Consider the following 17,197-nt stretch of genomic DNA (forward strand, 5'->3'; position numbering starts at 1 on the left):
TTGCAGGACAGGTGCACCTCTGACAAACATCTCACACACACAGATGAGTTAACCTCTTCAACCCTGGTGCACCTGTTTTCATTCAATTAACCACTTCAACCCATTAAAACCGGGAAAGCATCCGTGACAAACATTTACAAAAAAAGGAGATCTACAGATCTACAAAAATAGCAGCTCTACAAGCTCACAGCGCGTCACTTCGTGCCGCGCTGCAGCTTGTACATCTGATATTTTAGAAAAAAAAGTGAAAAATCTTGAATTTTTTTTTAAACACAAACCCTCTCTTCTGAGGGGGGGGGGTCCCTGGCACAAAAAAAAATTGAGATGGGGGGTCCGCAGCCAAATACATATAATTTTGGGGGGTCCTTGCCACGAAACAGTTTGAGAACTACTGATTTAGAAGACATTTGTAGAAAACCCTGGTCTACCTGTTTTTATTTAATGAAAGGGGAGGGGCCTCCCTGAGCGCTGTATGGGTGATCTCCCTGCACCGGGCCGGCGGGGACCGGGCTCCTGGCGGAGGGAGACACGTTTTTTTTTTCTGCCTAGCAACAGGTGCCAATAGTTGTTAGAAAAGGGGTAGAGGAGGACGAAAAGGAAAAAAAAATCCAAAGAGAAACACATAAAAAGCCTCTCAGAAAGCCTGACCATGTCTATGTCTATCTTAATTTCTTTTGTTTCTTTTTATTCATGTAAAATGTAGCCAGGGTTTATTTTTGTTATGTTTTTTATTTGTTCTAAAATGTCTGTCAGTATGTTGTTTTCTTTCCAAATGTCATTTTTCAATGTCTCTGACTTAAGGGTACTGTGAATATTATTGCCAAAATTATCAATACTTTTACTATTCTGTGCCTACGGGTGGACAGACCTTGGGAAGGGTGAGAAAAAAAATAAAATAATAAAAATACTTTACAGAAGGGAGCAATAAAAAAAAGGGGGGGTTTATTTCCAAATTTAACGTTGACCAGTGTACCAGTATCTGTCCTGAGTTTGAACTATATGTCAATAAAACTATAAAACTCTCTCTCTCGGTATGTACTTTGTACTTGTGTCTTTTACTTTTAATGTACTTGATGGGATGAAGATTTTACCATGACATTAAAAAACTAAGAAAATAAAATGCAACTTTTTGAGTGTAACCTCTTAATTATTTGTCATTAATTGTCAACAATTAGTTCTAAACATGTCAAAGCCTTCTGCCCCTCAAAAACATATCTGCCCCTGAGTCCACAGTGACCCACACTGCCCCAACTGATTGTACCATTTCTCCTCTGCCTCATTCCTGTCAATATGTTTTTAAACACCAGTGTCTTTTGAATTCTTACCCCATACACATCTTCAAATGAGTCCAGTCACTCTGATTCTGGGCTGAGCATGAGTGAACCTTCCTGATCAAGTAGGGCACTCATTTAAGGGAAAACACAAAAAGTTAGAACATGGAGATAAGAGGTTTATGCCCGACAGCGACGATATGTCATAGATGACTGATGTCATAGACTAGCCACATGAAGATCCACATGGAAGCAACGCTGTTATTATACCCCGTCTCCCCCCCCCCCTTTACACCACGGCACAGAAGGGGTCTCAGGTGTCTAGAAGAGGTGTTGTTGTGAATTTAAACAGTCTGGTGTGTTTGTAAATGTATGGGTTCATGCCGTGAGTGAAAGTGAACTTTCATTTCACTTAAATACATGTGTCCATGTGGAGGATTGATAATTAACAACTACATTTTGGGATGAAAGGCCGGCTGTCACCCCAAAAATAATAACTTAAAGGTCGTCTGCTACAGTGTGTGTGGGGGGGAACCTAATCGTGCAAACTGCTGGACAGATCAGCACCTAATGTAGGCCTAGTGTTTGTGCACACACTATTATTATTATTAATCTACTTTCTTTTTGTTTGTTTCTGTTTTCTTTTTTGTTGTTGTTAGCATATCGTTGTTGTCGGGCAGAAACCTCTTATCTCCATATTCTAACTTTGTGTTTTTTCGTAAATTAACGTCCTACTTGATCACAGTACAGCGTCACACAAAAGCATCAATAGTAGCAGATCTACAAGCTTGAAACGCGGTGCGAAGCGACACGTTTTGCTCCCTCTACCATACGACAGACAGCAAACCGCCTGCCTATGCACAACCACACCAGAACAGGCTCCAAAACACCTTGGACAGAACCTTTCTCCACACTGCTGTCCAGGGTGTGGAACAGCCTACCAGAGACCAAGTGAGGACCACTTCACTTCTGCTCGGGTTGCAACAACAAGGGGGAACCAATATTAAATTTTTCCTGTGGGGGTCCCCAGACCTCACTTTGAGAACCACTGCCCCTAGACCAGTGGTTCTCATAGTGGGGTTTAGAGACCCCTCAGGGTTCCTTGGGGTGGATGATCCAAATGGACACTCTCAGGTCTGTACTTCTGAGTGTGTGCAAATGGAACCAAATGAACCCTTACAGGACCATTTGAGAGATTTTGAAAAAGATGAAGCAGACAACCACATACTCTTCCTGATTGTGTCTTTCCAGTCACAACATGGCCTTCCCTGAATCGCCACTCTCAATATACCATTCTGCTATGGACTGGTGCAGAGGGTAACAGGAACGCTCGCCCCAAAACACTGTCGCCCCCCAGCGGTTAAGTTAAGTTAAGTTTAGCGATAAGGTTCCGCTTGTGTGTTCTGGTTTGTTGTCATGCGGCGTTTGCTCCCACCACCACCCCAGCACCACCAGAAGGCTCTGCTATTGGTCTGTTCGCCATGGGGGGGGTTGTTATTATATATCTATCTCCCTGCTCTTAATGGTTTAATGATGGTTGTCTGAATTGTGCTGAGCAGGGAGAAAAAATGTGTGTGTGTGTGTGTGTGTGTGTGTGTGTGTGTGTGTGTGTGTGTGTGTGTGTGTGTGAGTGTGTGTTCCTCACCTACTGACGGGCTGTGACAGGCCCTCTTGAAGTGTTCAGGAAGAGGAGGAAGTTCTTAAGAACCTTAAAGACATGAACATTGTTATTCTGTTGTGGACATTCAACAACAAATGGCAGATCTACAAGCTCACAACATGTCGCAACGTGACATGTGATCAGCATTTTTTTAATTAAAGATATTTGGTGTAGAGGGAAAAAGGAGCAGACCCAGCATAGAGCCCTGGGGGACTCCGGTCAACTAAGTACGTTACATGGGGTTTAAGTGTTTCAACATACAAGCTGATGAGACGTCAGTGCAGACAAGACCATGAGAAGATAACAATGAAAGGACTAACCGTCTCACAAGACCAAGAGGAGACATGATCCTCCCTCATGAGGAGACCATAGACAGTAAAAGGTATGGACAACGTTACGCCCATAGACTCTACAGACCGTAAATGAAGCCTATTTAATCCGCCATCTTTCTATATCCTATGCACTCAGAAATGAATGCCATTGGTTGGGACCAGAGCGGGGGGGGGGATGCTATTGGTTGTGTAGCTTGTCAATCCAATTATCACAAGGTAGCCACGCCCCTCCTACAGCATACTGTACTTTATAATCAATTTAAAAACAAATGGGGCCATATTTACCAAAACGCATATCATGGTGATTGAAAGAAGACTTTAAACTAAACACTCTGTCCTGTGCAATTTGTGATTATAAAGCCTAAAAACCAAACAGAAAAAAAATGTTTACTCATATGTTCCAATGCCAAAAACACAATTAAATCGTTAATCACAATTATTTGTGTGACAATTAATGGTCAACATAAATGTGTAATGGTGACGGTCCTAGAGGAGACGAGGACACTTTCACATGCCAGGTGTTCTACATCAGGACACTAATGTGAAGCTCTGGAGTATTTACTGTAGCGTTGAAACCTACATTAACCCATTAAATCCGGGAACGCATCTGTGGGACCACTTTAACCATTATTTTGACTTTTAAAAAAATCGTGAACATTGTGCAAATCATTGAATATATATATATGCCTATGAATTCAATACCAAGGCCCTCATTGGAAACAAGTCCGCAAGGACTTTTATGAACGGACCTGTTAGACAAAGTATTTTAAATGTAACTGTGCTGTTTTAATTTTTTTGCCTAATAAAATATTCAATCAAATCAAAATATATATATTTCTAACTCAAGTCTTTGCTTCTGGGGGGGTCCCTGGAACAACATATCTTGAGATGGGGGTCCACGGCCAAATACATATAATTGTGGGGGCCCTTGACATAAAAACGTTTGAGAACCATTGATTATAGCAACTTAAGTTTAAAAAAAAAAAAAAACTGTTAGGATTTAGAAGACATTATTTTGTAGAATCCCCCAGAAGCAAAGATTTGAGTTACAATGTTCGGTTTAAAATATATATATTTCAAAAATAGCAGATCTACAAGCTCATAGCGAGGCACTCGGTGCCGCGCTATGAACTTGTATAAAATGATGGTTTATGTGGTTACATAGATGCGCAGATGGTTTTAATAGGGTTAAAACACTTGAAATCAGATGCTCTGGTTGTGTCCTCTCTTCGCAGGACACAAATAGCAGATATACAAGCTCATAGCGCGGCACCGAGTGCCGCGCTATGAGCTTGTATATCTGCTATTTTTGAAAAATTGTGAAAATGTGTGCAAATCTTTGAATATTTATATTTTCAAAGTGAACATTTGTAACTCAAATATTTGCTTCTGGAGGTCCCTGGAACAAAATATTTCACAAATGTTCCAAAAATATACATTCAAAGATTTGCACACATTTGCACGATTTTTCAAAAATAGCAGATCTACAAGCTCATAGCGCGGCACCTATGAGCTTGTAGATCTGCATTTTTTGTAATAGCCAAAGACCTCTAAAATGACGAAAGATACTTTCCCGGAGTGAATGGGTTAAAGGGAACGTATAGTCTTCATGTTATCCCTAAGTTAAGATCATTGCCTGTTGCCCCTCACCTTCTGTTATTACTGTACAAAAGCATTATTCAACCTGATCTGTTGTATTGTTCCCCATGGTTCTTTTTCACTATATTGTCCATGTCTATCGAGACAGACTTTACAGTATGACCCGTATTGCCTCCAAGATTAGTGGACTTACCACACCCACACTTTCTGATGTGAACAATAAGGCCATCACACATTTAGCACTTTCAATAGAAAATGACACTGATCATCCCTTACTTACAACATAGTCACTGCTCATGGCCATCTGGACGGAGATACAGAACTTTGAAATGGGGGAAAAAGGATAGTTTTTGTAGGAGTTTTGTCCCTTTGTCCCATTGCAGCATTATACAAACTGCCTCGCTGATATGGGATGTTTTTGTACATGTATTGTGTCTTGGTGTTCTGTTGTTCTGTGCTATATGGTGATGTGTTTTTCTGTTGGAACAGACTGTGAAGATCAATGTCCCTGAGGGGCAAATAAAGACAATCATTATCATTAACATAGTAGAGAGCCCGACCGATGCCAGATTTCTGGGTCTGATGCCAATCCCGAATTTGGAGAGTGAGTCCTAAACCACCGATTACCTTTATGTCTTTGACCCATATTTTGTCAAGAATCAACATTTTGTTAACTTAGATTTGATTCAAGTTTCTATTACAGAACTTATAAGCAGAACAATAGATACAAATAAACATAACTTTTTATTTAACCACTAGTTTTCCCCCAAAATGACTCTTTTTCCTATCGATTAGTCACCCCATGGACTTGAATTCATGGATATGTTTTAGTTTTTGTCGCATTCCTAAGACAATAATTGGATGACCAGCAGGAGACACAAAGTCTCTCCTTTGTATCTCTTACCGGAACCGCTGCCTACCATCAAATTATTGGCTTAGGAACGAGACAAAAACAAAACAATATCCATGTATTCAAGTCTCCATGGGGTGACTAATCGATAGAATTGTTTTTGGGGTGAACTATCCCTTTAGGCCCTATTCAAAAATGTAAAAAACATCTACGATCTCTGTGGAGTCTGGGGGTTAGAATCCACCGCGGTGCTTCCGGCTTTGTCAAGCTCAAGCGGAGCCTGTCAGCAGGGGAGTGATGGGCGGGAGGAGTAGGTAAGACGAAGGCTCTACGTCCTCCCGGTGGGGGCTCCTCCTCACTGGCAGGTGAGTCAGTATGATACAGCAGCAGTGACAACACACAGTAAGGTGTGGGGAGGAATCAATAAGGACTACAAGTGGGGAGAAAAAAAAATGTTCAAAGCAAAACATAAAATGAAAATGAAAAAACTAAAAACAAATAGCCGATCTACAAGCTCACAATGCAACGGATGGGCTATTTTTTCTCCTTTAAAGAGGTGGTGCCATGGTTTTGCACTTTTTCAGTTTTTCATGTGTCTATGAGGTTGATAGAACTTCATTAAGCCCCTGGTGGTGTTTTTATGGTGTTTTATGTCTTCTCTGACTATTTTGAGTTTCTACCTGGAGGCTGAAACCTTGAGGGTCAAACGTGCCAATAGAAAAACCCTTTAGTGTCATGGTAAAAATATACCCTCCCCCTCATTATCATAACACAACAGGTGTGGGCATGAGGAGGAGGAGGGACTAGGACAGGTGGGTGGTGCTAAGGTGGTGGAGGAGGTGCTAAGGTGAGAACCAGGTATACTTAATGAACTGGAGGCGTGTCCACATAAAAACATAATTTTAACACTTTCTGTACACTTTTTTGAAAAAAAAATCTTCCTCCTAGTATAACCATAATACCTGATGATTATGTTTTAGGGGGGGGGGGGGGGAATCACTGAAAATCACGACACCCCGTCTTTAACGACATGCCTAGAATAGGGACGACAGGCGTAAAGAGGTTAAACATCAGTACACATTGATATTAGTCTGGCCGCCAGGCTATGAGATACCGGCCAAACCCACATATGGGCAGTGGTGGAAAAAGTACTCAAATGTTTTACTTAAGTAAAAGTATCAATACTGCAATGTAAAAGTACTCTGTTACAAGTAAAAGTCCAAGATAAAGAATTTACTTGAGTAAAAGTACAAAGGTATTGGTATCCAAATGTAATTAAAAGTACCAAAAGTAAAAGTACAAAAATATTTGAGAATAGCAGATCTACAAGCTCTATAGCTCAGATCTACAAGCTACAAGCTCACAACGCGTCGCGATGCGACGCGTTGTGAGCTTGTAGATCTGCTATTTTCAAATAGCCTACGTATAAAATAGGTCTAAAGTGATTAATGTATGTTTTATAATAATTTGAATCTGCAAAGTAACTAGTAACTAAAGTTTTCAAATAATTGTAGTGGAGCAGAAGTAAAAGTATAGACATTTGGAAATACTCCAGTAAAGTAAAAGTACCTAAAAATTGTGCAGCACTTGAGTAAATGTACTTAGTTACTTTACACCACTGCATATGGGTCTGGCTCTAGAACCTGGATGGATGAAACACAGTGGTTCAGTAATATCTGTTCCCAGCACACTCATCAGAAACGGTACAGAAGCACATCACAGCAGAACAACTTAAAAAGCAGTAAAACAGCAAAACACTGAAGAATTGAGAGATCTTGACGTATTGAAAATACTCTGGAATGATTCTGTTAAAATAGAACCGTTTAATAATTAACCTTTAAAAGGGAAATGTCATCATCTTCATCAGCCAGAACAAACGAGAGTCTGAACAGGCTGTGAGTACAGTTTACAACATTTAATATTATAGACATTTTATATACATTTCTTTTCAGCCGTTTTTTGTTTTGCTTCTTTGAGACACAATCTTTCAAACCTGTCGTTTGTAAAACAAATACAAGTACAAAACACCAAACTGATCAGAATGTTGTTGTTTTTTTTCTCTTCGTTTTGGAAGACTAGAAAAAATACTTTGATGGTACTAATGGTGGTTCTTGATCGTGGTATTAATCATGCAATTAGACAAACAAAAATGTAGTTTGGTACACCACACATTTTAGCATGTTTGAAAATAAAATGGTTTTACAGAATAAAACAAAGGTTTTATGAATCCGTACGAGCCTTAAAATACGTCCCCTAGCAACACACACTGGCCCGTTACCTGGCAACTGTTGCCACGGTAACTATTTGGTTGTGACTGATGAGACAGGTTTTAATTCTGCAGTGAGACCGGTTTTAGTCCTGCAGTGAGACAGGATTTAGTCCTAAAGTGAGACAGGTTTTAGTCCTGCAGTGAGACAGGATTCAGTCCTAAAGTGAGACAGGTTTTAGTTCTGCAGTGAAACAGTTCTATAGTGAGACAGTTTTTTATGTAGTGAGACAGGTTTTAGCTCTGCAGTGAGACAGGTTTTAGTCCTGCAGTGAGACAGTCAGTCCTGCAGTGAGACAGTCAGTCCTGGAGCGAGACAGGTTGTAGTCCTGCAATGTGACAGTTAGTCCTGCAGTTAGACAGTTTGTGATTCTGCAGTGAGAAAGTTTGCAGTCTTGCATTGTGTGTGAGACAGGTCGCAGTCCTGCAGTGTGTGAGACAGGTCGCAGTCCTGCAGTGTGTGAGACAGGTCGCAGTCCTGCAGTGCGAGTGAGACAGGTGTAGGCAGATGTGCGGGGGCGGGGCTATAGCAGAGAGGATTCTTAAAAAACACTTTATTTTACACTAATATGTTAAATATGCAAATAATGCTTGAAAAGGATGACAATGATTGGCCAAAACAGTTCATTTTCCGCTACATTGACGACGAGTAGGGGGCGGGACTTTAAAACGCAGGGCCACCCAACCACCCACCCACCCACCCACCCGGAGGATGGAACCGTGGCCGTGGTAACCGCGTCCTCCTCCCCGTCCCATAGGCTGTAGCGTTTCAGGAGCAGCAGTGTTTTTGTGAAGGGTCCTCGTGTTGTCCTCTACGCCAGTGGGTCTCAACGTCCGGCCCGGGGGTCCACCATTTGGTTCCATTTGTACTCTCTCAGAGTTACATGAAGTTTACAGAATAGATTAGGATACCAATATGGTTTAGTTCAGTGATTCTCAACTTTTTAAAACTTCAAGGACCCCCAGCTGGATATGCATTAGACCAGTGGTTCTCAACGTTTTCAGGATGTGACCCCCCCCCTCCCCCCCCACCCTGACAAGCACTTGGAATTGTAGGAGTTGAGGCATTACATTTAGTTTGACTCGGTTCCACAGATAAATAGTGAAAATAGCAGATCTACAAGCTCACAACGCCTCACAGTAGATAATGTTTCTCCTCCTCTTTCTTGTATTATTTGACAATTTGGCCCAATGTTTGACCAGTTTCTATAGTATAGTTTGTTGATTACTTTTGATGCAGTAATGGTCTTTTTCTTTACTTTTTCTTTTCTTTTCGAGGTGTTAAAAAGGTCTTAAACGTCCTAACATTGTCACTTTACCGTCATCTGGCGACCACCCACCCCGGGGGTCCCGAGCCACAGGTTGAGAACCACTGCATTAGACCCCCACGCCACACTTTTTTTATCTCTGGGACCTCCAATCTACACTGTAAGAAATCCTCAGTGTTAATCTAACTCTGGGAGCGTAGAAACCCATTCCTTTTGTACGCTCCCAGAGTTACAGACCCCGTGTTAAAGAGTCCATTAAGGACCCCCTGGTGGTCCCCCGGACCGGACGTTGAGAAACCAGCGCTCTTTTACACGTACACCCTGGCGAGGGCGTCGGAGGCGATATAGGCTTTGGAGGGGTGAAAGGTCACGTCGTAGATGGCCTCCTCGCTCTTCTTCCTGTGCGCCGTTATTTCCTGAACGCACGTCTTGCTGTCCAGGTTCCACAGGCGCACCGAGCAGTCGTGGCCTGAGGGGGGCGACACAGAACAAAGACGTTACAACCTCTTATTTACACTTATCTCACAGATATTTTTGCTGAGCTCAACAAGCTGAACAGCTCCATGCAAGGAAGATTCAAACGTTTTACAGCTGTACGAAAAATTTGAGGGATTTATTAAAAAGATGAAAAGGTGGATACAGCGAGTGGAGAGTGGTAATATAAGTAGCTCGGGAGTGGCTTATTGTCGGTAACAGCCCATAACACACGGGAGTCTTTCCCCGGTACAATGCGCTAGACCCCTGGGAGATGGATTGCTGAGGTTGAGCTCCACATCTACCATCAGCTCCAAGCCGAGCCGTGCTACCAAGCCGTGCTACTCATACGCTGAGTTGGCGGTGCCCGAAATCGAACCCATGACCTTGTGGTCTGTAGGCGAGAGCTCTACCGACTGAGCTACCCGGACACAAAACCTGGCTATGTTTCCATCACTTGAGGATTATACTGACAGTACTGACATTAAAGACATTATCAGTGGCCATTTGAGGAGGCTTGTGTCTCAATTTGAAAAGTACTTTGCCGAGTCTGACCAGTGGCGCTGTGACAGCAAGTGGATCCTGCTCCCATTCAGTGATGCAGCAGCAGAGGGTTCAAGCTTAACTCCCACAGAAGAGGATCAGCTCATTGACATGTACACAGACTCTGTTAGGAGGAACACGTATGAAACACAGCCCCTTGCAAAGTTCTGGATGAGTTGAAAGGCAGAATTCCCAGAGCTTACAGCAAAAGCAATGAAGTGTCTGTTGAATGTTACCTTTTGCAACAACATACCTCTGTGAGAGTGGGTTTTCCACACTGACTTATCTGAAGAGTAAGTACAGGGCTAGGCTGGAGCCAGAGAATGACATGAGACTGTAGACAGACTGTGTGCAACTCACCATGCCCAGAAATCACACTAACTGTAAGTGTAACTTATAAAAGTTATTGATGTTCAATTATTTCACCTTTTGCTTCAGTGATTGGAATAGCCTTGAATGAAAATGCTGCATTTTTATGAGAATCAGAGAATAAGAAGTCAGGAAGCAAGTTGTACCTTGTACTCATTTATAAAAAATATATATATCCACAAGTTTCCTAGGGGTTGTGGGCATCACTTCCTGTCGATTTGATTGGATTTGATTGGATCAAATTGACAGGAAGTGATGCCCACAACCATAGATATAGAAACCTAGATACCTCATTGGCCTCTGCAGTTCATTGGAGCGACTGGTATCTCAATACAAGGCTCTTCAGCAGGGCTGTTTCACTACTGACCAATCACATCGCGTTGACTACTGGCCAATCACAGCTACTGGCCAAAGGAAGCGCGCCCGAGATACGAACGCTTCAGAGCCGAAGGAGGCGTCTACCTTTATATGTCTATGCCCACAACGCCCTAGGACACTTGTGGATAGAAAAAAAGAAATATAAAAAAGTAAAAAAAGAGAAACTTGTCAAGCCTGCAGTGAAATGTGTCTTCAGTGTTGCACATTTGTCTCACATCACACAATTGTGTGATTGACTGAAAGAGAGTTATTTTGAGAGAGGACTTGGGCTGTCCTGCTTGGTCCAGGGAGAAGACACTTTTGTAAATAGTTGATGCATTCAAATGTGTCAGTATATCCAACAACAATGTTGTGCTTGCCAAATGATATCCCTGCTCTTTACTGATAATAAAAATGCTTTGAAAACATCTTTTGTGTCCAGCTCATGACTGTGATAGTGTGATTAGTGAGTAACAAGTAAGAAAAAAAACTGAATCTTAACCCATGGAATGGTGCATAAACCCCCCACCACTATTGTGTGGGGTGGGTCTATGATGGACCCACCGAAACAATAGTGGTGGTCCCCAGGTTGCTTTTAGTCAGGATGGTGAAAGTAAAAGTACTCATTTTGCAAAATATCCCATTTCAGAAGTTTCCAGATGTATGAAAATGCTTTGAAAATAGCAGATCCAGAAGCTCACAACGCGTCGCTTTGGCTATTTCCAAATAGCCTAAGTATGCATAGGGCCGAAGTGGTTATAATATATGTTTTGTAATGATAATCAAAATCTGCAAAGTAATCAAATAATTGTAGTGGAGTAAAACGTACAATATTTGCCTCCGATATGTAGTGGAGTAGAAGTAAAAGTATTGAACATTGGAAATACTCTAGTAAAGTAAATGCACACTCAAACACAGTACACTACTGCTCTCTGCTGTTCTATTGAGATCCTGTGGTCTGGTAGGACACCTACTGGCTGACAAGTGGTACTGCCTGGAAGGCCAAATTCAACATCTCCCCTGATTTAAGAAGGTTTATTCTTATTAGCTCTGTGGTACAAATGTCACCACTGAGATCTCAGGAGGGACAAAAGATACAGATTGCACCTTTAACCTGAATCCAACTTATTATTAACAAAGATCATTTGTAAACAAGGGGGGGTGGGGTAACCAAATGGACCTGTAAGGGTCCAGTTGGTTCCTTAACTATCAATCATTTAGCTGGGGACCCCCTGGAACCCCCTCAAGGACCCCACATTGAGAACCACTGCTTTAACCCATTCAATCCGGGAACGCATCTAGAAAACAGTTTTCTGAAAACCTTATGTTGCTATTAGGGCGGGACTTTACGGTCCACGATGCGGTGCGGGTCACATGCGCGTGATTTTTATTAATAATTAATTAAACTACTATAAAACATCAGTAACAACAACACACTCTACCAGCCTCCAGTGGTGGAAAATAGCAGATCTACAAGCTCACAATGCCTTGCGCTTGTAGATCTGCTATTTTCACATGGTTACATGGTATGTTTTATAATAATAATCGAAATCTACAAAGTAACAAGTTTTCAAAAGTGGAGTAAAAAGTACAATATTTGCCTCTGAGATATGGAGTTACTGGAGTAGAAGTAAAAGTATTAGAAATTGGAAATACTCGAGAGTCAAGTGCAAATACCTCAAACTTCTTGAGTACATGTACTTAAAGACGTATGCCAAAATCCATTTGAAAAAATTGCTTTTCACTGTTCTCAGGTCAAATATTGATATGCGATTAAAATGCGATTAATTGCGATTAATTAATTACAAAGCCTCTAATTAATTAGATTCATTTTATTAATCGAGCCCAGCCCTAGTTGCTATAATATCAGTGGAGCTCAAACCTTTTTATGTCAAGGACCCCCAACATTATATGTATTTGGTCGCACACCCTCATCTCAAAATATGTTGTTCCAGGGACCTCCCAAAGATTTGAGTTAAAGATGTTCGCTTTAAAATATATATATATTCATAGATTTGCACAAATTTTATAGATTTTTCAAAAAATAGCAGATCTACAAGCTCATAGTGCCGCGCTATGATCTTGTATATCTGCTATTTTTGAATAGCCCAAAGTACAAAATAATGGTTATAGCTAAATAATCTAAAATGACACAGATGCGTTCCCGGATTAATGAATATTAATGAATAGATCTCAGTGCTGATTGGTCACTTACTGCCTGACATCAGATAGATGCCGTTTGGGTCCACAGCCAGACTGGTCACTGCGTCCAAGTGCGCCACCATGGCATGGATCACTTTCCCTGCACAAAACACACACACACACACACACACACACACACACACACACACACACTTATTATCCACATTAATTTTCGTAAATGTTCGCATTTCTTTCCGTTCCTTTCTTTCTTTCTTTCTTTCTGTTACGCCAATTGACCCTTTGTCAACACCCGCCCGTGGTCTCGCCCCTCCGTCGCAGCCATTATTAGTTGCTGTTGCTTGGTTGGACAGAAATCGTCTCTTTCCATCCATTACCACGTGTTTTTTCAGTTGAAATGTATTCAATTCTTATTTTAACTCATTTTCTGCCAATCGCGCATAAAGTCGTTCTATTAAATAGCGCACTTGTCCGCCAAATCGCATAAAGTCGTTCTATAAAAAAAATTAGGCACGCTGTTTTAGGCACCGTAACACAGCTCTGTGATGATCCATCGTCAATGAGAGAAGAAGTATGTGGCTGTGAGATCATTCCAAAAAACGCCACTTCCGCCCGCCCTGACTATGGGATTTTCAGAAAAACATTGAAAACCACTGTTTTCAGCGAGCCCCAGCCCCAAAATGGCGGATCGCGGTTGGAAAGTTGTGGTCCGTCTGAATACACAGATCCCTCCTCTTACCCCTTCCCTCCGCCTTTTTTGTTTTTTTTGGAATACAATGTCGCCTCCACGGCGTTTCAAAATTCATCGGATGAAGGTAATTACGCTGGCAAGGGGATAACAAACAATGTTTAATACCTTGGCGGGTGATGTGTTAAACGTGGCCTCAGTAAAGAGGAACATCTCGGGTGCGAACACAAACAAAGCTGATTCAGACAATATAGAACATCACCAAACCCAGTATTGTTAGTTTTTTTAATAAAAGTGTTAACTTCCTGCTGATCTTACTATTTGAAAATCCGGATCTGTGGATCCAGTCCGGGTTTTCTTCTTAATAAAAATAGCAAAATCAACAGGAAGTTAACATTTTTATTAAAAACACAAACATTACTGGGTTTGGTGATGTTCTATATTGACTGAATGAACTTTGTTTGTGTTCGTTTAACTTGCTAAAAGAGTGACTTTGAGGGCTGTTTCAGCGTATAATGTAAGTCAATGAGGAGCATATTTTGAATGATCAATTTCTAACCAATGGAGCAATTATTTTAGATTTCTTGTCCACGTTTGGAGTTTCATCATGACAAGGTAACTACACAACCCAAACCTCTACCAAAGTGGTCCTGCCCTTTAAGCAAACTCAGCATAAACAACCAGAAGGAGGCCGAACGAGGGCAGAACAAGGAGGATAGAGCCTACTTTTTGGTCGGTCAGGGGCCAATCAGAAGGCTGACAAAAGGGTCAATTGACCCTTTGTCACACACAGCTGTGTGGAAACAAGATAGTATGTGATTAATGCAGTCAAAGTCTCACCTGATTTGTTATCAAAGAACTTGATGTGTCTGTCCTCGTGAGCTGTGATGGTGATGGGTAGTGTAGGGTGACTCACTACCCTGTTGATGTGGTTGATACCTGACACAACAGGACACACACAACATGGTTGATACCTGACACAACATGACACACACAACATGGTTTATACCTGACACAACATGACACAAACAACATGGTTTATACCTGACACAACCAACATGGTTTATACCTGACACAACATGACACACACAACATGGTTTATACCTGACACAACATGACACACACAACATGGTTTATACCTGACAACATGACACACACAACATGGTTTATACCTGACACAACATGACACACACAACATGGTTTATACCTGACACAACATGACACACACAACATGGTTTATACCTGACATAATATCTTTACCATAATAAATGGTAAAGATATACATGGAACACTGTCTATACCATAGAAATGCATGGCAGACTGTCTTTACCATAGAAATGCATGGCAGACTGTCTTTAATATAGAGATACATGGCAGACTGTCTTTACCATAGAAATGCATGGCAGACTGTCTTTACCATAGAAATACATGGAAGACTGTCTTTAATTAATCTGAGTTCCCAGAAGTTTTCGCCTGCTCTGGCGAGGAACTTCTGGGCCAGAGCCCTGGTATTTGTGGGCGGGATGTAGCTTACGCTCAGAATCTGAGCGGACACGCCTCTTACCGGTCTGACTCGTCTAAAAAGTCCGACGAGAGGCAAACAGTAGTACACAACAATGGCGGCCGCAATTTCTCAAGGGGAAATTGCTTCCCGTCGATCCTATTTAGATGTAGCACCCACTGCATGTGGATCCCGCCCCCTTTTCTTCATTGGCTGTTGATTTGAATCACAACGCAGTGGCCGCGCCCCTGCTGTCCAAGCTCCGACGCAATGCCTCCCAGACTAGTCTTTAATATAGAAATACATGGCAGACTGGCGCTGCCAGCTCAAAAGGCGTTCTATGTGGACAACGCCCCCAATAGTTCAATATGATTTTTAAAGTTAGACTTACAATTAGGAAAAGATTCAGGATGTGTCCTCAAAGTTTAGTAACACTAAAGTGTGTGTGTGTGTGTGTGTGTGTGTGTGTGTGTGTGTGTGTGTGTGTGTGTGTGTGTGTGTGTGTGTGTGTGTTCGTACTTGTGTCTCCTTGTCCGTGGAGGACCAGGGTTGGCTGAGAGGTCTCCAGGTCAAAGGTCACGATATCTCCACTGCTGAATGACGTCACCATGTGGGCGGGGTCACAGCCGATGAAATCTACTGATGTCGGGATGCCGTGTTCTACAAACGCACACACACACACACACGCACACACACACACAGAGCCATTTTTTTAATATTCAAAACATTTTAAAAATAGATCTACAAGCCTGAAGTTTTGTGATCTTATAGATCGACTATCAAATCTACATTTTTCAAATTGATTCGAAAACTGCACTTTTTGACAAAATATCGGTTCAATACATTGGTAATCAATGGTTAAGGACATTGGTTCTGGGACCAGGGGGTCCGCAGCAAAACGAGGAACAGTTTCAACACTTAAAGTGTTAATTCGGGGGTCCTTGACATGAAAAGGTTTGAGAACCACTGCTCTAGTGTTAAGTGTCACGTTCTACAGATGTTCAACAGATGTTGTGCAGATTTATCATGAACTGTTTCTTTTTACTTTTTTTGGCTGTTCACGAACTTCTTTGTCATCAAAAATACAGCATACGATGCGATTATATCAGATTCAACACATATGGGGTCAGATAAACCCTATACATATAAATGCAATGCACATAAACATACAGTATATTTACACTTTTAAAAATGTTCAACCATATCAACAAAACCTTTATTTTTATTTTGAAGTATGAAATTCTGTATTTCAGTTCTTAGTGATGACCAACATATTAAATGTGATCATGAATTGTTTCTAACTGTATGTTTTGATATACATTTGATATATATTTGATATGTTGTGTTGTTTGTTGCAGTTGTTTGACTGCTGAATGTTTATTGGACCACAATGCTTTGTTTTTTCTGTCATTTAAAAAAAGAATCAATCAGATATTCAATCAATCAATCAATCAATCAAAGTTCCAACCTGTGTTAGCAGAGAAGGTGTTGATACATGGGTCCTTCTCCTCCGGGTTCCACAGCTTGACCGTTCCGTCCGCAGAACACGACAGGAGGCGGTTCTTAATGCCGCTGTAAGCCAATCCCCACACAGCATCTGTGTGGCCCGCCCAAGAGCCCGCCAGCACCGTGGGGTCTGATTGGACCACAGAGAAAGGGGAGGAGTTTATAACTTAATGGTTACATTTGCCATATGTTTTGTCATATATTTCAAAGTTGTTACTTTGTATTGTTATGTTAGTACAGTCCCTTTAACATTTCACTGTTTGTACTGAGAGAGATGCTAGCTTCATTGTTTACCCGGTATCCAATAGCTTCAATGTATAGATTATTAGTTTGATAGTATAATGTTCAGACTG

At 41.4% G+C, this 17,197-nt stretch overlaps 1 protein-coding gene across 1 annotated transcript in view; it reads right to left on the bottom strand.

Annotated features, from left to right (window-relative positions):
- Nucleotides 1-9,554: 9,554 nt before the first annotated feature.
- The window catches only part of LOC308074635 (striatin-3-like), a gene marked incomplete at both ends in the record, with an annotated part of 38,520 nt that continues 30,877 nt past the window's right edge, over nt 9,555-17,197 (bottom strand). Inside the window, 5 exons of the mRNA XM_080414142.1 lie at nt 9,555-9,715; nt 13,205-13,291; nt 14,678-14,776; nt 15,858-15,998; nt 16,807-16,974. Of these exons, the coding sequence (XP_080270268.1) occupies nt 9,555-9,715; nt 13,205-13,291; nt 14,678-14,776; nt 15,858-15,998; nt 16,807-16,974 (656 nt within the window). The remainder of the gene's footprint in view (nt 9,716-13,204; nt 13,292-14,677; nt 14,777-15,857; nt 15,999-16,806; nt 16,975-17,197) is intronic.

This window comes from Gymnoscopelus braueri (genome assembly GCF_963280865.1).
Source record: "Gymnoscopelus braueri genome assembly, chromosome: 19".
NCBI classification, from domain to species: domain Eukaryota; kingdom Metazoa; phylum Chordata; class Actinopteri; order Myctophiformes; family Myctophidae; genus Gymnoscopelus; species Gymnoscopelus braueri.